This window comes from Platalea leucorodia, assembly GCF_965183815.1.
Source record: "Platalea leucorodia genome assembly, chromosome: 2".
In the NCBI taxonomy this organism is placed as follows: domain Eukaryota; kingdom Metazoa; phylum Chordata; class Aves; order Pelecaniformes; family Threskiornithidae; genus Platalea; species Platalea leucorodia.
Window position 1 is genome coordinate 28,682,213 of NC_138824.1, and position 27,204 is coordinate 28,709,416.

At 42.9% G+C, this 27,204-nt stretch overlaps 1 protein-coding gene across 1 annotated transcript in view; it reads right to left on the reverse strand.

Moving 5' to 3' along the window:
• Positions 1–27,204, reverse strand: part of LHFPL6 (LHFPL tetraspan subfamily member 6) — a 141,285-nt gene extending 114,081 nt beyond the window's left edge. Inside the window, exon 1 of the mRNA XM_082337847.1 lies at positions 26,750–27,204. Coding sequence (XP_082193973.1) covers positions 26,750–27,134 — 385 coding nt within the window. The 5' untranslated portion in view covers positions 27,135–27,204. The remainder of the gene's footprint in view (positions 1–26,749) is intronic.

Consider the following 27,204-nt stretch of genomic DNA (forward strand, 5'->3'; position numbering starts at 1 on the left):
TTAATTTACGTTAGTAGCAAGATCTCATATTTCTAGGAATTCATTATTTTTAAAAACCTATTACAGTATGTTTATTGGCAGGCTAGAAGATATTATCATAAATAATTGAAACTCAACTACAGTTGTTCAAGGCATTAACAAACTACATTGGCAAGGCATCACACTTGAGTCTTTTTTTCAAGCACGTCCTTTCGTTCATGGCACAATTTCATGCCTATGGAGTGGGTCCTGAAAAAGGTCTACTTAATCCAGAATACAGGGTTACATGCTGCATGGTGTTCTGAGTGGTCTGTGGTGCAGACACAAATTTCACATTAATTGCCAAGCTTAATTAATGAACAAAGGATGCTGTCACTATCCATGTGAGCAAATGCACAGAGCCTCTCATCATTTAAATATACAGACATGGGGTCATCCAGTGAAGATCTTGATACCAAAGTAAGAAAATTAGTAATGTGAGCCCTGATGTTAAGCAAGGCACAACCTGTAGTGCCAATGTTAGCATTCATCAAGCAGAGCTCTCTTATGTGGGGATGATCTGAAGTGTGAAATGCAGCCGGATAATCAATCAGAGAAACGGGCCTTCCACATGGACAGCAGGCAACCACTTCCCTCCAGAGTTGTCCTATGGGATACACTCAGCGCAGCGGAGCATAACAGATGATAAAGGATTATGGCATGGTGTCATTGAACTGATTCTAAAAAAGATTGTGAAGTGTTTTCATGCCCTACAAAACCAGCCTGAAGTAGGAGAACCACATCAATATGTGACATGGGCGTACTCATAGATCATCCCCTAGTCTTACAAGAGACTGACTGCTACCAAATAAGGTTGTTCAGAGGGGGCAGGATTCATCTCACCAAACTTTAGTCACCTAATAATTAAGCATCTTATATGAGCTAATTGCCCAGGCACTCTCCATAGTGACCAGAAGCACCTCCAGCAGACTATTTATTCTCTCGTAATATAGGTGGGATCTAACACAGATTGGACCAGGCTCGTACGAACGGTGCTTATCTCCCTTCACTGAACATAGAGAACCTCAACAGCTGGATGAAACCATACACCTGAAGAACTGAGGGCTGCCAAAATTAAAAACAGGAGCAACAAACTTGTGCAAGTTTGTGACAAGGACTAACAAGGTGAGACGGACAACTGCAAACCGTCTTATAAGAGGAGGTAAAACAATTCAAGATTTAAAAAAAAAAACAATGAAAGTTAAATCTGAGTTGAGATTGCTGTCTATATAAATACATCAGAGCAACTTACAGCAGAGAAGGAAAATAAATAGCTATTTAAGCTAAGGGTCAACACCGGCCCAAGAGCAAATAAGTATGTATGTACTAACAATACATAAATTCATCCTGGAGATTAGAAGAAGACTTCTAACCATCAAAGGACTGATGGTCTGGAACATCCTTTCAGAGTAGTGAGATCTCCTATTTTTGGAATGTCATTGCTTGTAGAGAAGCTGCTCTGCTATGTTTATGGCACGCTTTAAGACATTATCATGAAGCATTTAAAACTTCTTGTGTAACCCTTGTTGAAGTACAGGATACATAAATATCAGATAACTATTCTGAACCAAGAAATGACCCACTCCAATGTGAGAGACTGTGCACGTGTGAAAAGCAACTCCACATTTAATCCTAAGTGTTAGGATAATTTAGCATGCAGATTTAAAACTGGGCTCTTTTTGTTTGGCTGCCAAGTTTCAACCCCAGCTTCCCTGCATGTCAGGATCCGACTGCATTGTTATCACTGTCACCGAGATCACGAGTTTCCCCTCGTGCCCCACTGGTTCCATAGAAAAAGCAAGTGATCGTGGGCACTGATTTCACAACGGGCAGCCATGCGGTAGAAACTAACTTCAGTGGCCCATTGCAAATTAGAGATGGGAGGAGAAGGCTAAAATAGAGCACGCTGAACTTCAGCTATAATTTCGGTATTGTGGTTTTGATATTTATGTTCATCTTAAAATTACATAGTGACTTGGCACTGTCAGACATCAGACTGGACTTTAAGCAAGCAAATATCCAGCAGACCAAAGGGAAAGATGTGTAAAGAAATAACATTGCAATGTGCTTTAAAGGAGAGATTTGAAATCCACTGGGTCTCTGAAAGGGGGGTCTCACATTTGCAGACACTCGGAGAGCAGTGGTCCTAAATGGTGGTGCTTAGTAACATACACTATGTGGATTCAGTTCACTCTGGGATACCAATGCAATTCTTTGCAGCTTGGTCAGATTTCTGGAGCCTCTGACACCTTCTGCTCTATTATTTGGAAACCAAAAGCTTCCAGAGGATCAAAGTCCCTGGGAACACAGACACCTCTGCCATTCTCCCCTCTGCAAATAAAAAATCTTCAATATTGCAATCCTCAGTAAACTTGTTATTTGTGAGTTTTACAGCCACAAAGAGAAGATAATTACTTTTGGAGGACCACGTCTTAAGTTTAAAATGCAAGACAGTGAATGCAAGGTAGGTTAAGTAGTGAAGCTACTAACATGACATGATGGATCAGTTTGGTGTCGTATGTAAGGAGGATGCTAACAGCATCATAAAGCAACCAAGCATAATAACAAAAACACTTCAGCTGACACGGCTCTGAAAAACACCTTTTTTATGAGTGTATACTTTGCAGAGAAAAAGCCTCAAATTTTCACAACCTAGTTGAAGGCATAAAGTAACAATCAGCTCTCAGAGAAAAGTGCTGTGATGTATTACAGCATTAGGTCTTGCTGAGGAAGACAGATTGTATCATGATTACATGCAAAATTAAACCTGAAAAATTGCATTAGAAATATCCAAGACTTTGAATTTCAGATCTATCTTCTTCCCTCCAGAAAGTACTGTTTAAATGTTAGGTACAGGAATCCCACTGACAAGCACTCCTGAGTACAAGCTTCATAACATCCTGGAAAGAAACAATACAATTGCTTCACTTGTGCTCATTAAATATACAGTGCATAAACTCTGGCTTTGGAAATCTCATCGGCAGGAGGCTTCTTTCTTTCTTCTTTTTTTTTTTGTACTCCTTTAGGATTACTGAAATCTCTGCATTATCCACTGAATAATGATAATGTTCTGCAGCCTTGAGCTGTGACTACGGATTTGGCCATAGATGTTACAAGGTAGGGAACCTAGAAGCTGCCGTTGCAAAAATGCATTATAATAGTTATTTTCTTTCTAAACAATTAAGCACAAAATCTTGTTTATCCCATGTGCTTCTCACTTGTAGTGTGTACTCAGAAAAATCTGCCTATGAGAGAAAACCTGCTGTTTTTGTGATGATACTGTTATGCTCACTGAAAAAAGCCTTCACAGGTTCAGCAAGGGTCTGTTAAAAATTCTTGCTCTGTAACTCCAGCCACTGCTTCTCAGACTGTTCTGGCTGCCTCACTTACATGAAAATGTTCACTTTCCACATTCATCATCACATGCACTTGTATCTACTGCTACTCTTAAATATTAGTCCTTTTAGGACTCCACAGATATTCCCACTAAGTTCAGTGGCAGGGTCAGGCCTTAAGGCTACAAGTGCATGGACCTTTATTTGGTAATGCATACAGTTCCTGGCTTCCTCCTCCTTGTATCCGTGACTGCTCATTCCCACTCCCGCAGCATCCTTTCAATTGTGCCAGCACAAACATTTGGGCAGCCATGCTGGAAATCAAACAGGGGAATTGATCCAGCTAAAAATAACTTTTTTTTCCCCCAGGTCAATTTTCAGGCAGAGCAGTTCCTGATGTGGCAGGGTGGTGGAAATCTGGTGGTCAGCAGGATCAGGAGGTGGGGCTGGGAGGGCAGGATGCCTTTCTGGTGCCCCAACATCTGGTTATGATGGCTTAAACTGATTGGGATTACGAGTTTTCAAGACTGTCACTGTTGTGAAAATACTAGCATGGTTCTCAAGCCTGATCTCCAGGGGCTCTTTTGTGCCCTCCTCCAGCCAAACACAGTTATTAACCACACTTGCAGAACAGACACAAACATCAAAACCGGCAGAAGTCCTCAGGCCTGATGCAGGCATCTCAAATGCCTTCACAAAACAAAGCTACATCCAGCACCGAGTCTTAATAAGGGAGCAGAGGGGCTCAGCAGCAAGTTACCATGTCAGATGAGACCCTCCTGTAGACTTCCTGGAGTGTGGACCTTGCTACATAGTGCAATGCCCCTTCATGTTGTGGTGATACCTATGGTTTCTCTTCCTTGCCAGGAACACAGGCATCCTCACACAATCACTCCTTGCTAGACCAAATTGTTATGCTTGCTATTTATTGCACAGGTCCTTCAAGCAATAAATGGTTTGAATAAAAACACAGAACATGAGGAGAACTACTAGATGCCCACAATCATTTTCTAAAGCATTACAAAGTGTACTAGGAAACACAGGCATGGCTTGAGGTGCTTACCTCTTGAAGAAGACAGAAAATAATGAATGAAGCATACACTATAATCTGAAGCACACGTGTACAAAAAAAGCAGGTGACATTGTTGATCAGTGCAAGGAAAGGGATAGAAATGATGTCAAAAAGAAGCTGCCTTTAACCACCTTGGGAAAGACTGGGGAGAAACAGCAGTAGAGCAGCCAGTGGATGAGGGACAGAGGAAGCAGAACGAAGGAGAAAAATGAGCAAGGCAACAGTAAGCGGCATTGTAGGTATGGGAAAATGTTCCAGCGATGGTGGGAGGCGAGCAGATATGGTGCCAACACTTCCACACTAAATGTCTTCCAAAAGGTTGGTGGAACTGGGCTCAAGTACCAACTGGTCTCTCGCCATCTCCTATGATCCCAAGTGCAAACAGTGCAAAAATAGAAACCTGAAGAGACAGGTGACTATTAAAGGAAGTACCTCAGAGGCAGTCTTGGGCAGTAAAGAAAAATCTGAGCTCCTCAGATACCAATGGGTCTGCAGCATGCCAGGGATACTACAGACACTTTGGTAACAGAACACGCTTTCTCCATTCTGAGTCTTGGGGCTCATTCTTACTGCCAGTCGCTAAGTTGTGTTCAAAGATGGCCAAAAATCTATCAACATGTTCTGAATTTTTTACCTTTAGTAGGAGGATGTTACAGTGCTGTGAGGTGGTCCACTGGCTCAAGAAGAGGAGAAGTAGGTGTCTGGGTAAAAAAGTTGTCTATAGTGTGGAAACGTGAAACAAACTTGATAGAAGAAGTACATCAAACCAAAGGAGCAAGACAAAAACATCAGCATAAGTGCTTTAAGAGGATAGGGATCATTCACAGAACAATGCTTTGCCTCACACAGAGAGGAGTATCAAAATGTCATTTCTGGAACCCTTTCACTACTTGTACACTTCCTCCGTTTCATCTAATTGTTCAGACTACTCCTCCTGGAATTATTACTCCTCACAACCAAAATTAAGCTTTTCACTTGAGGAGATGGGTAATTAAGCCCCTGAGCAAGTCTGGAATATAAAATTACCCAGAGTGAAAACAATTTCTTTTCTCTCAAAACATGGACTGAAGCAATGGGCATCAGCCACATGGTTGTCTCTTCCCTGTAGACCCAAAGAGCCGGCTGGCCAACACAGCCACTCTGTGATCGGTCATCAGGGTATGCAGGCTTCATTTACTTCCCAACAGTTCCTTTCATCTCTCTTCCTATTAGTCTGCTTCCCTGAAGACATGAGAAGCACAAATCCATGCTTCTGCATGCATTCCTCATAGCCATGGATTTGCCGTTTCAGCATATTTTAGCAGGGCTTGAAACTGGTTGGTGTTACAGCCCAGCCAGCCCACCCTCCGCCTGTGGGAGGAAAACAAGGGGATGGTGCTGATGGTTTGGCTGTCAGGAGCTCAAACTCCATGTCCTGCAGGCAGGTCTTTCACTTGCACATGACCCTGCTGCAGCCAGCCACCATGCCAGCTGGCCATGCCGCAGTGCCCGTCTGCCCATTCCTTTGCTAACCCAATGGTCTCCTCACCCCAACTCCTCGGTCAAAGAAGTGGGCTCCTCAGTAAACTTTTAGCAATGGAGTAACTACAAGAGTCGTAGAGGAGCCAGATGAAGCCATGTGGGCCCAGGAAAATGTAAAAGCCAGCACAGAGCTCCCTCAAAAGGAACCTACAAGAGCAGCAAAAAATCTGCCAGCCTGCAAAAAAACTGCCAAAGGAGTGCACCCCTTCACCAAGCAGACTGCGCAAGCTCCATGGGCAGTGGGCAGCGTGCATGGCTGGCCGTGAACCTGGGCTGAAATACTGTTATTTCTGGGGTGAGTGAGGCAGCATTGGTTTGTTAATAAAAGCACCAGAAGAATATGGCCAAGAAGAAAGGAGATTTAACGTTCAAAAAAATTTATAATTTCTTATAAAAAAGTAAGTTTTGAAAGCAATTTTTGCTGTCTTTCCCTCTGGGAGCTGCCTTTTTTATTTCCCAGTGGCTGAGTGGTATGATGAGGATTAAGGCAGAGCAGATTCAAGTCATATTAGAAACCACTGAGAAATAAGACTTGTTCATCATTGTTTTAAAGTAAGTTCAAGGAGTTTTTCCAATGTTTTGATTAAAATGAACAGATTTTAGCCACTGTTAAATTAAGGAAAATGTTTGCTTCTTTAAATGACAAACTAAGCATACTTGGAAATGGTTAGTGGCTCAAAGTCATAGCACTGATTTAAAGTACATTGCTCACAGAAGAAGGTATAATAATTAAAAAAAAAGGCAAACTGTTACCTTGTGGACACGCAGTACAGACATTTTCAGTAATAAAACTGTCAATAAACTCTTAATTTAATATTTTGTTTCCATTCAGCTTAGCAACGCTGTAGGTCCAAGTCATGTCCATGAAGAGTTAGGATACACACAAGTCTGAGGAAAAAAAACTCATGGGTCAAATTCCTTTCCTTGTAAAGGGAACTGGGGTTGTGCCTGTGCACCTCAGAAAGCAGGCAGGTGCATATCTGGATTTCAGTTACATGAGGCGTGAACCTGGAATCAACAGCATTGTCCTAGCAGTAAATAGGTGTATAAGAGCATAATTTAAGCTGACAGATGTACACAGACTCCAGTCACTCCACCACTGTTTACAGCATCAAAAAGGATGTATTAAATACAGTAGCGTGATAAGGAATACCCTTATTCTGTAGAAAACCCTGCCTTAGAGAGGCAGTTGAAAGCACTCTTGAATTTTAAGCAGCAATAACTTCAGTAGGAGGTTCTCTCTGGCAACAGTTGAAAAGGCTGAAGAAGACATTCACACAAAAATACATCAAATCCCAGAAACTTGACAAGACTGGGTTATGAAGCTGAACAGGATTGTTTAAAGCAGCTGGCAACTCTATAATTTATTTCACCTGTCCTTTTCAGACTGCCAGGGAGAGTCTGCCACGCATGTGAGGACCAAGCCACATCACTGGATGCCTGATATCATGCCAACCCTCGTGAATAGCGACAAAAAAGTCTATTCCATTTAATTGCCAGGTGTCAAGCAAATGCATTACAGTGCATGGAAGGCACTCTGTGCAACCGATCAACCTGAAGAGACTTATCTTTGTGGCTGCTGTCTATACAGTCATAATGAAATAAAAGCAGATAGAGGAGGCACTGAATAATTATGATTGCAAGATAAATAAAATGCTGGGTAAGTAACTTCAGAAGTGTAATTTAAGCATCCTACATAAATAAAAAGCATCAGCATCTTCTGTGATATGTTTTCACACTGAGGTGGTTCAGAAAATTAAAATAATCAAGAAAACAATAAAGTGAAGTATTAAACTAAAAATATCAAATATATGTGACACACGCATAATAGGCAACAGGTACAAATTCATTCTGACTCACTCTTCCCACATGCAAATGCAAATTCTCTCTGTGTCCTCTGTTAACTGCATGTGCCACTTAATCTTGCAATCACATTATCACAAAACTCTGTTGTTTGGCACTTTTTCTTATTTCACAGTACATAAAGGAGCTGCCCAGTTCTTCACGGGCACAACTCCATAGAGACCCCATCACCAGGACATGCCAGAGGGTCACTTTAGCTGTGCTAGATCTTGCCTGACAGGCTCAGCTATACAGGATTTCCTGCAATTTTTGCAGTGAGGTGTATCAACGCCTTGGTTCTTCAGGTGTCAGACGTAGACCTCAAGTCACCATGCCGCACAGTGTATCGAGGTCCCACTCCTACAAACAGTAAAATTTCCATCAACATCCAAGGTCTGCTGTTCCCCACTAGGTGCCCCAGGTGCAGACACCAAGCCATGGCAATCAATCGTGCTGCCATGCTCCTCACACAAGAAACTTTCAGGTGGTGCACGGGCTGTCAACCTGGCTGTGGGCACCTGCATTTTCCCGCTGCTCCCCAAAATGCTATAAGGGAGAAAGTTTGCTTCCCTTTGTGCTGGCAGGGAGATATGAAGGCATATTTCAAAGAGATTGTTCACCCTTGGCTGAGGTACCCAGCTAGGCATCCCTTCTAAAATCAGAAGATATGAAAGAAAGAAAAACTTCTCAGATGCCTCCAGCTTGAAGGTTAAAATGCAGGAAGACAGTGGGGAGGAGGGGAGCTTTTGTGCAATGTGTTATACCTATGTTCCCCTAACACAGGTATATCTCAAGAGTAGTTAAGAACATGTCGGGTTTGAAGTAGGTGCAGTGCCAACCTAAAAGGCATGTTCAGTTCACCGCTGTCCTTAAAAGTTTCCTTCCTTGTGAATATGTTGTGTAGCCTGCTGCAAAGTACTGTTTGTTCAGTGCCACGTAATCTGCAGAGCTATTAATTGCTTGCGTGAAAGATCCAGTTAGAAATTGTGGCGAAACACCCTAATAACTCTTTTGAAAGAATACATAATCCACATTTCATTAATCTTCTAAATACATATTTGCACAACAGATTAAAAGTGCAGGAATTATGTATTTTACATATGCAAAAGATGACCACATAATGGCTCCATGAGATCTTTGATCTAAAATCCCCTCTCTGATCTGTGTTGCAGATCTATTCCTCGCTTGTTTGTTTGTTGGTTTGTTTGTTTGTTTGCTTTTCTGGCCAGAAGCATACAGGATTATTGGTCTTTGCAGGCAGGGAGAACAGAATGTCCTTAACAAAACCCATCAAACACAACAAAGCAGCTCTAACCTACAAATCTATCAATGGAAAATTTTACATTTTTTACAATGTTTTTTCAGTGGGTTTCAGCCTGTGACCCAAGACCATAGGAGGTGTCATGGACCTTTTTGAGGGGTCCACGAAAGGTAACTAAGCACAGCAAGCTTAACCATGCCTTACAGCAGTCTAGGGAGTCAACCAGTCAGCAAAGGTTGAAAACCAGTCATCTAAACAAGCGTATATAATCTTTGTACATAAAAGAAGCTATGACCTCTTTTGAACCATGGAATACCATTTATTATTACAAGAAGAGCTTCACAAAGAAAAGAAAATTAGCTGTGTCTTTCAGTTAGGACATGCCTCCTGCGCAACTAGACTAAAAAAAGCCGTTTAATTATGGCAGCAAGGAGCTCAACAGGGTAAATTGCCTTGAGAAACAGTGTGTGTTAGCTTGTGACCAACATTGTTTGCACAGTCACTCATCAGCTCAGGCTGCACACACTATAAGTTTCTGTCTGCCTCAAAAATGCCAGGCAGATAATCCTGTAGTCATAATTTAGTGTAAGGAACAGGCACATTATTACACCTGTATATTTTAGTAGTGTTTCCATATGGCAACTGTTTCAGTGGCTGCTCATGAGCCTAAAACTTGGAAGGCCTCTACTCAATATTTCTTTAAACGTAAGTTTTATATGCTATCTTCAGTAAGCTTTTAGCCTCCTATCTGTAAATGGAAATAATATTCCTTGCATCTGTGCTAAGAGACACTGTGAAGATAACGATTTTATGGAAAGGTACTTTTATAACTTAGAATATTTAATTCTGTCATTCAATTTTGCCAGAGGTGACATGAAATTGTATACCCAAATGGTGAAGAAAAAAAAAAACAATTACGCAGTTTTAAGCTCCCTCAAATCTTCCTTTTTTTGCCATCCTGTTTTGCCCTCATTATCTGTCTCAAAGACTGACTGGCTCTGTTAAAGATGCACCTGCCTTCTCAGTTTTACTTGTGAGTATTTGGAGACAGGCTGCAATGAAAAATCTGATTGTAACTTGTGAATTCACATTTAAACCTGTTGAGACTGTAGGCATGTGTCAACATTTGCTTTCCATTCTCGTTTATGTACTGTTCAAGATTGCTGAAAACCACGCCACCTCTCCCTTTGGTTTACAGCAGTCCCACTCTGTTTTCAAAGTGAACTCCTATTCCCGATCTGGAAGCAGCACCTCTCACCACCTGTTTGCAAGACAGAAGACTGTCCTTGTGTCTTTAGAGGTTAAGAAAAAGTCTCTGAGATTTTAAAGAGAATCTGAGCAGTCTGGATTTAAATGGGAACAACCACTAGCACGATGACTAAGGAATGCTGGATATGGCATAAAGTACTTCAAAGAGCGTCCTGGGAGGAAAGGGGGAAAATGTGAAGAGGAATCAAAGAGATTTCATGAGAGAGACATGAATGGTTTCCAGGTGCAAGATCAAATCCAGGTCGCTGTGCCAGTGGATCAGTACGTAGCTCACCATGTACCAAGTTCAGAGGTAAATGGAAGTAGTGGGAGCTGTTATACTCTTGCTAAAGTCTAAATTAAGACAACTTTCACAATGAGTAAGCAGAAAAATACAAAAAGTTAGGGGAAAGAAACTAACACAGTTCAAACCCTCTTCCATCCCAAACTTCTTGCCCTCCTAGGTCTTCTCTAGCTACCTTGGCTTTAGTGTTTGGAGTGGCAGCTGATTCTATGCAGATCCTCTTTATTTACTTTTGTAAACTGGATGGTCTCTTCCAGATCGAAAATATGGCAAAAGATTTGCAGTTTCAGAACTGATTTAACAATCAGCTTATGCTCCCTCTCCACCTAAAAATGCTGGCCAGCTCCACCACACCGAGAAGGGCTACACTGCCTTTCTCTTGGGAAACACGGAGACCCATCTACAGACACATAGCTCACCATATCTTTCTACAGATACCAGGCGTTATTAAAACAAAACTATTGCTTATCCCTCATTTAGGGTTTTATTTTACAGAACAAATAAAAAGCACAATTTCTTAAAAGGCATAGTATTTGATCTGATGCTTTTCAAACTGGATCCTAACAGCCTTCATTGAGGCTGAATTAAGGCTTTTGAAACGCGTAGAGACTATCGCTGAGCTATTTAAAACAAAGATAAACAACAAAAAAAACCACTCTCCATGAGAAATTCATTCCGCTTTCTTATTTTTACTACAAAGACAGACAGCCATACAGCCTAAAATCGCAACTAAGTATAAATTTTGACTATTCTCCTGAGGGCCATTGAAATGAAAGCATTTGCTTGCTGAGCTTCATTGACTGAAAAACATCTTGACTGGGTACATTTAAAAATGCTGCTTATCTGAACTGTTTCAAGAGATTAGTTTGCATATTTAATATGTTAATGTTTCACAAATAAGAAGATTTCCAAATTACTTATTACAGGACATATAACTCAGCAGAGCCCTGAGTCATTTAAGCTGTTACCTTAGTCAGTAAATGCCAGCTACACCATTGCACACCACCGCAGAGTCTGTCCGTGGCAGTAGGCCAGTTTTGCAGATCCTCTTCCAAAATCCAGGTTAGATTCTGTCTTTCAGCAGGCTATTTCTCAGTGGTTTATATTTTCACTGTCACCAGCATGTCAGTAAGACTGCATATCTTTTGAGCTCTGATTAATTTTGCCTTGACACTATTGAAATGCCAAGTATAAACTTTAACTCAGGTTCAGAAATGTTAATCAGTTTTGAAATATCCATAGATTGCATATATATCCAGGCCCGTAAATACTCAGAGACACCTGTCAGGTTCTGCATGGCATTAGCAGGTTTTTTTCTTTCTAGCTGAAGGCCCACCAATTCAGGTGTTCATCAGCACTGATAATGATATATATCATCTTGAAACAAAAGGACGTAGTCTTGTATTAAAGTCTTCTAAGATATAAAATATTAAGATATATCTCTTCCAGGATTTACATTTACTTGCATTCTCAAATAATCTTTTGATTATTTACTCTTTCAGAGCTGCCACTGGCCACATTGGTAAAACATTTCTGTACATATTGATGTCTAAAATAATCCTATGTATCAGATATCTGCATAATTAGATTATAATCATAATGTGATTGTTGTGGTTTAAACCTCTACCACTACGCTAGGTATAAAATTTATAGGAATCTCCAGACTTCAGGATAGAAATGAATCATTAATTATGTGAAAGAGGAAGAAACTTCCCCCAGAGCAATTTTATTGCTAAACAGTCTGCTGTATTAGGTCTGCTACTTACACTGGAGCATTTTGTGCTGGAAATGCCAAGTAAAGATCCTGAACTTCATGCCCTCATACTAAGACAAAGAATAATCTGTATTCTTACATTCAGCTTACTAGGAAAAAAAGCTCACAGAAACTATTTGTTATCCTTTCATCCATAAACCAATGTACTCAGCCAACCTGGAAAAAACAAGCAAGACTTCAGTCTGTAGCCAGAGGTCCATGGACTGAAACTGTGCTCTGGAAAGATGTTTTCCATCCCCAGAAGAAAGGGTGAGGCCTCCTTTTCCAGTCAGATCTGAGCCAGGGCTGATTTCAGCAGCACCATGCCGATTTGCTCTGGCTGCGTACCAGGCTCGCTGTTCGGAAGTGGCACCTGAAGCACACAGCGCTCGCAGCAGCCACTGCCCTCTGGAGACACAGGGGATGTTTGGAGACACTGCTAGCAAGACATCCTTTCTTTCTTGGCACAACTAAGCCTCCTCCTTCCCAGTAAACTCAAGCCACTGCCTGGGATGTAAACTACAGTCAGTCTATCCACCAAAAAGATGTTATGTATGTGTATGCATAGGGCTGACCAGTCCCATCCCATGGGAAACCTCCAAAGAAGAGGGGCTCCTTGAGGAAAATCCTCAGCGGGTTTTCTCCCACCAGAAAGAGCACAAAGGTCCCTCCTGCAAAGGAGGTGGGGAGCTGTCCATAACCTCCAGCTTTCCTGAGATGTTTAAGGAAAACCTGAGCTGTTTAAGGAGGCTCAAGACTGTGTGCATTTGGAAATATTTTGTCTACGAAGGGACTACAGAGACCTTAGGGTAGACGAAAGCAAGATGCTCCATTAGTTAAACTGAAAGGACTTGAACTAATACCTTCTAAAGGGCATAAGGAAAAGTTTCATCAATCAGAAGTCTCATTCTGAAAATGATTTATGGTCTCCCAAGCCTGGCTGTTCTTGGCTTGCAAAGGCACAGGTCTGTCAGTCTCTGAGCTATCCCTAAATGCGGAGCTCACTTTTAAGAACTTTTAAGCTTCACTTTCAATTAATTTTTAATAAGGTACTTCTTAAAATTTTACTGACAAACTATAACACTATTTTTGGATGTTCGGATTATCCCAGCAGACTGAAAAAGGGCCAGCATTTCAGAAGGGCTGGCACTCTGCAAATAAAGGCCTTTTAGAGTGCACCTCAAAACCACTTATACTTACACAAAGCCACTTATAATTGCACAAATCTGCCCAGCATCTGCGTTAGACACAGACTTGAGAAAACGCTGCTCTGCGCTGGGGAGGAGGTAGCAGTGATGTCAACATGCGAGGTCCATGCTGGGGTGCTCGCGTTCCCTCGCCCCACCTACCACGGACTGAGTATCGGATACTAAAAGGAAAACAATCATGTTTGCTCTCTGCATTCCTGCACTGACACACACATACTTCCCTAACAAATCAGCTTCCTCATCTGTTTTTGAAAAGAAAACTCACATAGACTTGCTAAGCAGCCTGGTTTGCAGAAGGCCTGTTCACAGCCTTGGGTTGTCAATCCAGCAGCAGTCCACTAGCTCCGCTTTTAAAATAAAGCTGTGATTAGCCTGAAGGAAATAAAATTTGCCTCTTACAGCAAGCTTTTTAACTGCACTTTTGACAGTCTTCAATGATACCACCAGAGAAGGAAGGGAAGCAGCTCCTTTTTATCATCACATAACACTTGCAAGCTGACCTGGCTTCCCGTATATTAGTTTTCTACACAGCTTTGCAATGGTGTCTTCCCCCACCTGCTCTGCCAAATTATTATGGTACAAGTACTTCGCAAAAAAAGCACAATTGCTTGAAATTACACTAGAGTCAAATGTTGATAAAAAGGTGTCACAGAGGGAATGAAAACTAACTGCTGTGAAATTTAATGAAACCCACTGTGTGCCAAGGCCACAGGCAGCCAAATTGAATTTAAAAAGGTGCCAAGCAGGGAAGCTTATAATCAGACTAGCCACTATGTTAGATGAGATAAGCAGAATGACTTTTCTCTATCACGAGATCAAAACAGACTGCAATTCTTATGCATGAGATGAAAAGTTATAGTATTTATCCTCTCAGCTTCCTGTGTTCTTAGTACCGGATCTCCGGCTTAGTGGCCTGAAATGCAATTTGCCATCTCCAGCGTAAGGCTTGTCCCAGTCCTTGCAGGTCACCGAGCTCTTTCCTGACACAGTTTGTATTGCAAATTGTTATGGAAAAGAGGAACAAGCTAAACAGAGTTGTGAATGGCTCAGCATAAAATATTGTCAGCCATGGTGTCCCCTTCCGCAGCCTGAGGGGTGAACTGAAGTCAATGGAGGAGAATAGGAAATAGAAGATAACGCTAATGTAGGAGAAGAAGGAAGCAATGGACTCTGTTCAACAGACAGCTCAGTGCTCACAAGGAGAACAGCTTCCAAAGCATCACTCCACTGTAGCCTGTTAAGAAATCATTTTACTCCTTAATTATGATAACAGTGTTATTTTGAAAACAATGTTAAGAAAAGCCTGACCTCGCAAACAGAACTGTGCTTGCATTCATTTATGGGAGTAATTCCTCAAACTCCGGTTGAGGACAAGGGACATAAAGGCTGTGCAGCCCATCTTTGTTGGAAATAGCTTCAGCTACATTCATTATTTCAGTGGCTTGGGGAGTTATTAGTAGTTTGGGGGACAGATAGAAAGGGCACATCGGTATTTGCCTTGGCCCCAGGCCACACAGAGAGGCTCAGGGTCTGCATCTTTGCCTCACTGATGGGTTTCAGCATTGCAACCTGCTCGAACTTGCAGCCTGGCCTGAAGAGCCGGATTCTGCTCTTGCTGGTCTGCCGGTGATCCTGGAATATTTTCCAGACAGAAAGTTTCTAGTTAGAGAGGAGATTTCCAGTACTGAACAAAGCTCTCCAAAGTCAGCCATTGGGTTTCTTGTAAAAGGACTTCTTGTAAAAATGTCCTGACTTTTATGACAACCTCTTGATTTTGCAGAATGCGCCTGTAATGGTTTGGGGGTTTGTCTTGGCTGTAAAGAGCTTTATCCCGGTATTTAGTGCCATTCATCACATTTTTACTGCCGTGCCAGAAAAAGGACTCGAAAACTAACAGAATTCCTTGAAATCTAAAACATGCTACAGCACAGAAGTCTTAAGTTTTGTATTTTCCTGCATGTAACCCACACAACATCTGAAAGACCCTCTGCGAGTCAGCAGTAGCAGAGGATACGTAATTCTGCAGGTATGGCAAGTGGAGCTTTACAAGGGGGTGAAGGTCCTGTCCCCTCGCAGCCCCCTCCTGTCCCCTCCGCCTGCTTCCTTCCCCGCGCAGCACCCTGCTCTCCTTGGCCAGGTTTCCCTACTGTGACCCTGGCCTCTGACTGCTCCCACCTCTGCCCATACCTTTCTGAGGATGCTGTGGAAGTAAAAGAGCTTTTAGAGGCATGCAGGTTGTCTGAAGAGGAAACTCTACCCATGAAAATAATACACTTGTCATTTGTTACTAAGCCAACTTAGAGGTCTCCTTTTACTTACTCCTCTACAAAGTGCATAAGAAATTAGTCAGCATCAGTTCTTATTGTATTAAAAATGCAGTAAACTCAAAGCACCCTCAATTTCCCAGTTTGTTTCAGTTAGGACTTCTTTGGAGCAGCAACTGTCTCTTCCCCCAGCACAATGGATTTCTAGAATTTCCTACATTATAACAACAACCACCATAACAAAAGCAACACTGTACAACTGAGGATGTTTGCCAGGCAGATGTACTAATCTCCAAACGACATTTAAAGCTCATAGTCATGCAGCAGCACCTGGGCTGAGTCAGAGGAAATACACCGAAGTGTACAGAAGTACAAAGAAATTTCCTCTCACACATACACTCACAAAGATCCCTCAACATCATGCTAGCCCAGTTTCTATAGATTCCCAAAACTAAGCACTTTTTAGTGTGTCCTGGTAACCCTTCCCAGTAACTGGCATTCAGCTGTATTGTGCCTAACCTGAATTGCTTGTGATGTTCTGAATATCAAGTTCATTCTGATTTAAAATAAAAAATTAAAAAAAAAAAGTATTCATAAATAGGCTTTCAGTCAGCTGCAGACTCAGACAAAAGCCTGAACTTGTGCAGAAGTCAGGCAGCGCACTCCTCAGAAGCCATAAGGCTATTTCTTACACTCCACTATGTTAGCAGGTTTCATATCCTTCCACAGGGTGCTGTATTTCAGAAGTAGCTTTTGTTATTCAAGATTGATCATTCATGACTTTATCTCAAATCCTTTCTCCTCAATGCAAGGGACAAACTCCATATCCCTTCACATTTATTAGAAAACCATTCTTCTCAAATCAACAATACCACTTTATATTACAAAGGCATCTTTAATGGGAGACAATGCAAGACAACTGAACTGTCAGATTGCAAAGGAAAGGGCCAAATCTTTACATTACTACAGAAACGATACAGTATTTATCAGAACACCGCATTTTCTGCTTCATTCTCTTGAGCCTTTTGGATCATGTTACAAGATAAAAACAACAATAATTTGTAATAGGTAATTGTTTAGGCTTTCTTTCCTTAACATTTTCTTTATATTCCTACAAACTACTGCCAAGCTTACCTAAAAGTCTGATAGCCCAGTAAAGATTTTTACCCGCAAATCAATTAAAAATAGTCAGTTCTCATGAAAGACTGAGGTTTATCAGGCTTATGCAGGAAAACCTGGACTCAGCTCAAGGTACAGCAACCCCCTCAAGAAACAGTTTTATTCTAAGGTGTTAGTCCTGCTGCAATTAATATTCTGTACCCAGGGAATTAGGTAGGATCTGGCATCCCGTGAAGGTCTCTGCACTGCTACACAGCAGCAACCTCCTCCAAATCCCACTAGTCACAATGAGTAGCAACAGCACTGAGCTCCAGATCCTGCCCTCCCCTGGGTCCCATGGAGGAATATTGCTCTTGATTTCAGTAGGTTGGGCTCTAAGGAAAAGCCAGTCTGGAGGAAAAAAAGATCTGCCTCTGTTCTCAGATGTACCTGTGACATCAGGGGACTGACAGTGGAACAAACAATGTAAATGAGATCTAATCAAGCCTAGTGAATTAGCCTTATCACCAGCATTGTCAGGGTGCACTGACCATGCCCAGTTTTTCATGCCTAAGATACAGGACAGCTACTAGAAGGGATCTGTCAAATGCAATATTGCCCCTCTAACCTGGAATGTCTCATGGTGGCAAAGTCATCCCAAGACCAAGGAGAGGATGTCCTTCTTGGTCCTCAGTGACTTAAGGCCATCTCCACAAGGTCTGAATGCCACTTAGGACCTTGCACTTGGGCAACATAAAAAGCTTAACATTATTGAAGTCAACAAAGGTATTCTACAGAGCCAAAGGAAGTCCTTGAGAAGGGAGCCAACCAACATGATGGCCACCGCAAGGCATGCAGTTGTGGGTGGAGTTTTGGTTATACAAATACATCCCATGTTTCTTAATTACACCATGCTCCTTCCTAACTGCTCACTGCATGGAAACAATACCCTGGTTGCCCTCAAGTTATACACCTGACTTCACTGAAATGATGAAGGAGATAATTGATTGAAAACTGTCTTATTTTACTTTATAAAGCCAAAGTTGAAGAGCTTAGAAGGTAAAAATGTGTATTGGAGAAGTAAAAGGATATCAGCAAGAAAAGGAAAATGCAGGTTGAATATTGTGAAAAAAATCCAAGTGGAATGCCTAGTAAGCTGAGTTTCCTGAGAGAAGTGAGCAAAAAAAACACATTACATAGACATTTAACACCAGACTGGACAAAATCCTGGAAAAAATATGCCATTGGGAACAATCCTGTCCTGTCTGTAGGGCATATGACCTCATCTGCACTGGAAAATATTGAAACATTTGATGCCTAAATGAAGTTCCCAAAGATACTCAAATATCTCATGGAGCTCAAGAAGCCAAACAAGCCAGATCTTTCAATGCAGAAACAAAATTGCTAACTCCAACCCAGATTCTGCTCTAATCAACACAAATGCAGAGGATCTGAAGTGAAGTAACTCTGAATTTACTTTGACTCTACACCAGCAAAATAGATTATTTGCTCCCCTGCCTCATGTTTTCTGAAGTTTCATTAGGTTATGCAAGCAAAGCCTTTTGAAATGAAAAGCATCACAGAAGTGCTGAGCATCATTGTTCCTTTCTAATAAAAGAGAGGAAAAAAAGCAAGAAGCCTGAACTTCATTCTACAGATAAATAAAACAGCACTCCAGGACTTCTTTAGATCAAAAATTCTGTTCTCAGTGCAAAATTCTGCTTAAACCCAACACAGCTGCAGCAATATTCAAAACATCACTTTTATATTCAACATCAATAGGAAAACAGAGAGAAGTAAAGAGATTCTTCCCAATACTTTAGCAGCATCTTTTATTTTTTCTAATACATCAGCATTTCCATTTTAAATGTGCTTCTAAGGCACCTAAAATCTAACTTGCAGAATTTGCTCCAGGCTGAAACTCTGAGTGGGGTTTTTTCCTCTGTATTTAGATAAAATTTATAGTAGGAGTAAATATAACTGAAAAAACAAAACTGAATATATGTTTCGAAGCACAATTCCATATAAACAAGCTAGTTCACTCTGGTAGCTCTTTAAGAAGAAACTCAGCCTTGGAACCACACCCAATTTAGGCTAATGTTGCAATCAAATAATCTTACCTCTAGGATAGAAATATTGATGTCATTTGTACTGTCACTGACTTCAAAGGACACACAAAAATTTGCAGCCCGTAAGGGCCCTGCTGCTTTGTTAGTAAGATTTTGAAACACTAGAAGAGTCAAGATATCTCAAGTGGTTGGGGACAGAAAAAAAAAACCAAAGACAGCTGAGTATGAAGGCTACTCTCTGCATCATTTGTCTTCTTCAAGTTGCATCTCCACTATTTCAACAGCAGTACAACTCCCTGCTTGCTCTGTGCTGCTCACAACCTTGCTGGCAGAGATGACCTCCTCAGAGCTACTGATTCTGTGCTTTATGACCAGTAATGTTTATTACTGATTCTTCCTCGCTAACCTGCTTCGTTAAAATGGTTGGTGTTAACTTAAATAGTAAATCCTTGCTAATTCTGGTCTCCTTCAGCGGGACTCCTTTGGGAACAATCGTACAAAAAGCTGTGCTGTTAGGTCTGTAGGGGCAGCAGCCCTTAGCAGGGCTACAATGGGGATTTCTGTGAGCAAGGTGAAGGCAGTTATAGAAAACAGCATCCTCTCTTAAGAGCATGTAGAATCTAAGTCCGTACATTTTTCTTACCTATTTCAGATAAGCACCTACTAACTTTGGTTCTCCTCCAGTGAGATTTGGTGGCCCATGCACAGAGGAAAGATTCAAGCAATACAGGCTACATCTGATTAAGAGAGTAGGAATCTAAGTAATGTCATTTATAAACCGAGAGCAACAGAGGACATACATTGCACCAGTTCGGCTTTAGTCCTCAATTTGTCTTATATTTTAACTCCTGTCTCAATACAGAGCAGACATGTGCTACAAAATCTGTTAAAGATAACATCACTGTCTAAATTCCCTTGTTGTGAACATCTTCCCAAACAATAACACTTCCCTGCCTTACTCATCTGGACTCCAAACCTAAATCCAAGGATTTGACTCTGTGCTGTACCACAGTATGTGAAGGCACCTTGTAGTGCTGGGAAGCAGATACTGAACATCAGCACTAGCAGTCACAGGATGCAGTTTAGCAAGTCAAAGTCAAGCTGAAAAGGAATGAAGCTGCAAAACTATACACTGCACTTAATCTTTTGGTGGATGCCTATAGAAAACTGGAGAGGTAACTGGTGTGAAATATAGCAGCTATGAAGCTGCTTCTATACAGGTTGTTCTGGTAAAGAAACCACAACATAGCACAGCTTAAATGGATTAAAGGCAAGCTAACCATTGGATCTTAAAAAAAATAAAATATAATGATCCTCAGGAAAATGTAATTTTGCAATAATATATTCTTGGTGCTACAGTTTTAAAATTTGCATTAACGATCTGGAAGAAAAGCAGTCAGGGTAAGTCACCACTGGAACAGCTTATGAAGATCCTGCTTTTCTCAAAGTTAATTAAATTCATACTACAAGTTTTTTTCTCAGAGATATACTCTTGTTCAAACCAAAATTATATGAACGCTGTCCTAGGACCCATGCTACAGCAGACCTCAGACTAAATAATCACAGTGTTCTCTTCTGACCTTATTATTGCTCAGTCTATGAGCCTATGACATGCCATGTAATCACTCACTAGCAACATTTAACAGTGCCATGTTCCTTGTTGGCTTTTCCTCTGTTACCTCCTGGTGATCCATGTGTTCCTTTCATATGCCCCTCGTGCAGTGCCTTTATACGTGCATGTATACACTGGATTAATACCTAGCCTGCAGTTTATCTTTGTCTAGGATGAGGATTGCCCTGCCACATGTCTACATGAGCAAAGCAAAGTCACTGAAGCTTTGCATCTGACAAGAGGAAAGAGGGGAAGATGTGGCAAAACAGCCCTGAGCAGCTAACTTGTGGGTGAAAAAGCGCGTTTGGTTGGACAGAAGCAGATACCCCTCCCTAGCCTCTCCCCAAAAGTTACCCTTTCGAAAAATAGTTTAGGCTAAAGAGGATGAAAGAACTAAAAGGCTATTTTTGCATGGGTTTATGCCTGGGTTTTTTTCAGGTACAAATTTCAGGAGGAGTTGGGAAGAATGTGTATAGATGGGGGAAATGCACAAGATAGGCTTGGGAGAACTGCAGAAGAGTCTGAGGTAAACATTTCCTTCCTGCAAGTCTCTTGGCCATCTCAGATCTTCCCTGTCCTCAGCAAGGCTCTTCTAAGTCACATTTTCTCCTTATAAGCAGAAAATGATCCTGACCTTAGTCTTCCAGGCAGAAAGCAGAGAGTCTCACTTCAGCTGTCAGACAAAGTAACGGTTACTGGTCACTGCCTGCAGTTCTTTTCCTCCAGCTCCACACAAACCTCTCCGAGGAGCTTCTAGTTCCTGTAGTTAACTGAAACTACCCTCACCAAAGCCCGCAATGACTCTTTCTTAGCCAGTCTCAGAATTGAGACTGCCTTCATTCTCCTTGACCCACATGTTGTCTTTGACTGCCAGCCACATTTCGTGAAACATGACTTAGGTTCAGTGACTACATCTCTCCGAAGAGACTCCTCTTATTTCTTTAACTGTTTCTCCAAACATTTCCTTTGAGGGACAGCTTCTCTACATGGTCCCATAGTGCTATGAGTTAGTGCTCTTCCCTTCTCTCCCCCCTACATTTTAGACCTCAATGGTCTCACATGCAAAGTCAGATTCAGCCATTAATATGCTAACAACAACTTTGGATCTGTTGGATCTGCATATCTCCTTTGGATCTGTTTAAAAACTCCGGCCCAAAATCTCAAAGGCTTTCTCTAAGATTTCCTCACAGACAACACAGAGCCACCACCCCACACTCAATGTTCTCCTCCTCTCGATGGAGCACTCTTCATTCTTCTGCCCTCCACACCCAGCAAACACTCGTCCTGAGCAGCCTACGGGTGATGGAAACTATAATGGCCACTATTGGCATGGGACACATGGCAAAGGATTTTGCAGCAATTTTGTGTGGTGTTGAGAGCTTTTTTCCAGAAGGCCACTTTTTTTTTTTTTTTTTTTTCTGAGATTAAATCAGAAGTTGTTAGGATCTGTGTCCCCTTTTTCTCAAATAATCAGATGCTCCTTTCATCACTCTTCCCTCCAATTCAAAAGCTCTCCAGATTTTCTAACCAGCAATTCAAGGAGCATAGTTTCGGGAGTTGCAGCACTCCCATGAGACACAAGGGAAATAAGACAGAGAAATGAGGAGAGGAAGAGAAGGCACTGCTGAAAACTTAGTTAATTAACTGAAGGGAGCAGCAAAACTTGTGCTTTACTTTTAAGTACAAACAATGAGTGATCAGTACTAAAGATAACAGTGCAAACCACATGGCTACCCCATAATCATGGAGAGGGATGACTTCCCACACACCACTCCAAATCAGGGCCAAAGTGTCAGGTTCAGAGAGGTGTCTAAGTCAGCAGGTTGTTTCATGCTCTGTTCCCTTGGACTCATACCCCTCTGAGCTTGGCTTAGCTGTCCTACACAGCCAAAGGGAGTTCTGAGCTAGTGCAGATTTCATCTATAATTCCTGCGCGCTGACCATTTTAATGAAAAGCTTCGCCTTGCCAGCATAACGCTCTTTAAATTGACCATCCTTGCAATACTTGTGTCTTTTGATCCACTGCCTCTCATAAAACTGGCTAACCTTTAAGTTCATTATGTTCTTAAAATTATTGCTATGTTCTTAAAATCATTGCTCTGCATTCAGAGAGAGAAACTCCTCACCAAATTAGTATGTCATATCTGAGCTACCTACCTGCAAATTTCTAGTCTCCCCATTTAAGTGGAATTGACTTGCCACAGCACAATGGAAAGAAGATCAATAATTACAGACTCCAATTTGCCATAGATTTGTTAAACTTCACTTCCTGCTGTCATGCCCTTAATAGTTATGGTCAAAGATACATCTCTGCAATCTGTTCTAGCTACATTATATATGTCTTGGTCTTCCAAACACTCAAAGGAAACCGGCTGGAAACACTGCATTTACTGTTATCAGTGAAGACTGTATCCATCTACATAACTGTGCCCTCAAGAGGTTACAGACAGCATAACTTTCACCTCAGTTGTCAGTTCTTCAAAGCAATCCAAAACGTTCGTGAAGCATGTTCTGAGACACCGCAGCAGCAGCTTGCCGGCCATGGACTGCATACCACTGATGGCCACTGCAGAAATGGCTGGCCTTGGGGTGTTCGCTACTTCTTGTCGCCCACTACCAAATTGCCTTAGAAAAAGCTAAAAATAGCATTGTTTTTCATGGAAGCAATTGCTGTAATGGCTACAGAGCTGCCACGTGATCATCCATGGGAAAGGAAGCGGTGCCCATAATCGCAAATGTGAGGAGAAATCTATGATGCAATCTTCCTACTAGAAACAGAAACTCAGAGTGTATCATCCCAGAGTCACCTTAAAATATATGTATGCTCTGTAGCCAGGATTATCTGAAATAGCAAATACAGACTAAGTACATAAAATCAACCCATATCTAAAGACCCTTCTGACTCTGCGTGGATCTGCAGGTTCTGCCATTCAATTTTTATGAGAAGAACAGATTTACGATATAAGCACTCATGAATAATTCAGTCCCCTGAGTTGCCACATACACTTGGGGAAATCCCAGCTGTAAAACCTTGGCACCGTTTAGCTACTGCAAGCTGCACTACTTTTATACAGGTGTTATTCCACTGACCTACTTGGAGTCACTCCTCCTTCATAGTGCTAGAAGAAGAGGACCAGGCGGCTCTGAAGAGGTGGCAGAGAGGTTTGCTTCACAGCAGTAAAAATGCTTCCAGTGTTGAAGTAAGTTAGTTTTAGCAACCTTAGTGCTTTGGCTCACCACAGCTCCAGGGACTTGTACATCTCACCCACTCTCGGGCCTCCCATAATACTCCATTGTCAATTGGCATAGTTCCTCATCAAGTCCATGTTTTTAAATCATGTTGAGAAAACTACTTAGATCCTAGACTAATGGAACACCACTAAAGCCATAAACTAGCTCCACTGAGCATGTCTTCATGCTAGTTTCTAACTTTCAGAGAAATACAGTTTATTCCAACACTCATTCTCTGCCACTGGGGCTGGAGCCACAGCAAGGTGTTAGTGCAGGGGACTCAGACAAAAAGAAACAGAAAGTGAAACCGCCCAGCCATCTCCTTGCCCTAACACAGAGGATGAATTAATAGCATCACTCAATGGGCTGCTTATTTCCCCAGGCTTTTTCTTCATATAAAGATAGGAGGGTGTTCTTTTCCCCAATCAAAAAAAAAAATATTTGTGAGGGTTTTATTTGGTTAGATCTCCAAGTGGAGGCCAATTAAAATGACAATCACCATACTACCACGGAGCAATATTCAAAGCACACATTTTAGTATATAACTAAATTTACAACTGTAGTACAGGGAACTAAGAGCTGGCATTCCCAGTTAGTAAATAAAGTGAACAGCTCGTGGCCATCTTGACATAAAACAACCTAATAATTATAGTGCCTAAGTTAGACATCTGAATAAATGTAGTCGTGTCATTTAAACAATGAAGGTATACTGATTTATAGCAGCTAAGGATCTGACTAAGGATGTAAGGATCTGATCTTTACCCTAATATATCACTTCAGTTCATCCAAATTATTGGCTTTCACCACCTGGCCTCTCCCTTGTGTCCCCACAGTTAGCTTTTAAGCAGGTTAAGAAATGATGGGTTCTCACTTTGTTCATTTCTTACACACTTCCAGCTGTGCCAAGTGAAATGAGAGACAACCATAAAAGCCAGTAGAGGGGAAAATTAGACATGCTGTGGAACTAATTTCTGAACTGTAAGCAAAGTTGTTGGCAATTTTGATTTCATATCGCAACTTCACATTTCTTTGAATTGTCACAAGCACTATCTGCTCACACCCTTCCAGGCGGGATGGGAAGCTGCCTGCTCAGCTGGGACAAGCTCCAGTGGTGGCCACAGTGTGGTTTGAAGGGATCTCTCACCTCCTTGCACAGGAGCCACCATCCCACCTCAGAGAAGGCTGCACACCTTCAGCCCACATCAGCGTCCCAGGGGTGCGGGGTTCCTCCCGCATCCCCCAGCCGGCCGCCCACCGCTGGAGCTGCCGTGTTTGCTGGGGTGTCTATAAGCAGACACAGGCACGGCCAGCCCCGCTTTGTGGGCAGGCAGGGGAGCACCGCCACAAGAAAGGGGCCAAACGCAAATTAAAACCAGACAAGGCAAGCCAGCAGTTGGAAAGAGGGGAGTGGTTAAAGCACAAGCCTGTGATGGCTCTAAGTGAAAATAGCCAGACCAAGCCGGCTTGCAGAGTGTCACCGAACTGAAAATCCCCTCCACCCCCTGGCTGCCTGACTGGAATTGTATAATGGAGCAGGCTTCAAGAAGCGGCAGCTCCCAGCAGAGTTAACTCTCCAGCAGCTGCTGCACTTTCAAATTGTCAGGCAGATTAAGCACAGGAATGCCTATGGGTCGCAAAGCTGAGGGAAGGGTAAAGCAGTGGGGTCGGTTTGCTCTAAAGTGCAGAAACTACTCAAAAAGTTGGAGGCAGGGCTCCCCGCGGCCGGGAGGGAGCTACACCGGCATCGCCTGGCTGGGGGCTTGGCCCGGGGTCCTTTCCTTGCCTCAGTTGTCCACCCTGAGATGGACAGTAGCGTGGTTTTTGCCTTGTGCTTCCTTAGGGCTGCCGATTCAGGATGTATCCACACTGCCCTTGCAGGGTGAGTTTCTGTTTGGAAGGGAGAGAGGCGGGGGTCCCGCTGCAGCCTGCTTCTCCACGCCATGAGCTGGGGCACCTGGCCAGGACCAGACACTGCAGGGCATCCGAAACGCTGGCACCTGCGCTGCCCCGGCACCAAAAGCTCAGGGAAACACATCCCCTTACAGGGGTGAGCGCACGCAGGCGGTGGAGTGCTTGCGCCAGGCAAAAGTGAGTGCCACTGAGCCGCATGTCACCAATGACAAGAGAGTGATGATTTACTGGGAAAACTGCCCTATAAAAAACACGCTTGAGGATCCTGTTTACTGTCTTGTACCCTTCAAATACTCCACAGTTACAAATACTCCATACAATTACAAGCTAAAAAAAGGAGGGGAGGTAATTCTCCCACACACTGTCTAGCCCATAGACTCAACAAACCTGCGGCACCCTCAGCGGGCAGCGTGGGTCAGAGAGCCCAGCGGGGCTCCTCCTGGGAGATGGTGGGCCACCTCCACCAGGGATAAACAATCCCCACTTCAAACCTGGGCCACGGACTTGTTGCCAGATCCACACAGCTGCAGAGAGCAGAGGTGGAGGGAGCTGTACCGATGCTGGGGGTAGGAAGGAGAAAGAAGAGAGGTTGTTCCCACATAACACAGCCTCTCCTCTGCAAAACCACGACACTCCATGGGGCTCTGCAGCCCCCACACTTCTCCAGGTACCTCCATCCTGGCTGAGCTCCACTGGAAACTACAGCTCACAAATACGCTGCGAAGACGCTGGCCCACAGAAGTCAACTTGCCACGCAACTCTCAAAGGTTGCACAATGACCGGGCAGGGACTCAGTGCAAGAGAGTGACCACAGGCGGCTGCATCTTTGGGCCACATTCAGGCATCCAGACAACCAGCTCAAACATCGAGGGAGCCAAGTGGTCTTCCTCGCTAGCAGAAAGTTTGACTCACCCCCTCCTCGTCCCAAAGCACCAGGGGAGTCTCCACACATGTAAATCTACAGCCTGGATGTCCCCATCCCCTCCCCACGTGAGCACTTACCCCCCAGGAACTGGATGCCTCCTGCCACCCTGCCCACGGTCCTGGAGATGAGCTCGGACACGCAGCAGCCCATGAGCGCCGTCAGGGCCACCAAGAGGAGCAGCCCGCAGCCCAGGCCCGTCACCACCGTGCAGATCCTCCACTCGGCACTCGGGATGGCCTGGAAGGAGGCGTAGCGGCCACACTGCTCCACCATCACGGTCGTCTGCCGGCTCTCATCCCGCACCGGGTAGGAACACCTCCGGAAAGTGCCAAAGGAAACCGATTTCTCCAGCTGAGACCCCAAGAGCCAGTAGGGCATGAAGAAGCCCACGCAGGAGGCAGCGGCGCAGAGGAAGGAGAGGAAGGCCCAGACAATGCCGGCACAGGTGAGGCTGGAGGCCATCTTTGTATCTGCTCCAAGACCCCTCACGATGGGGAGACAGAAAAGCAGCTGTGTATTTAGAGGAGGTTTA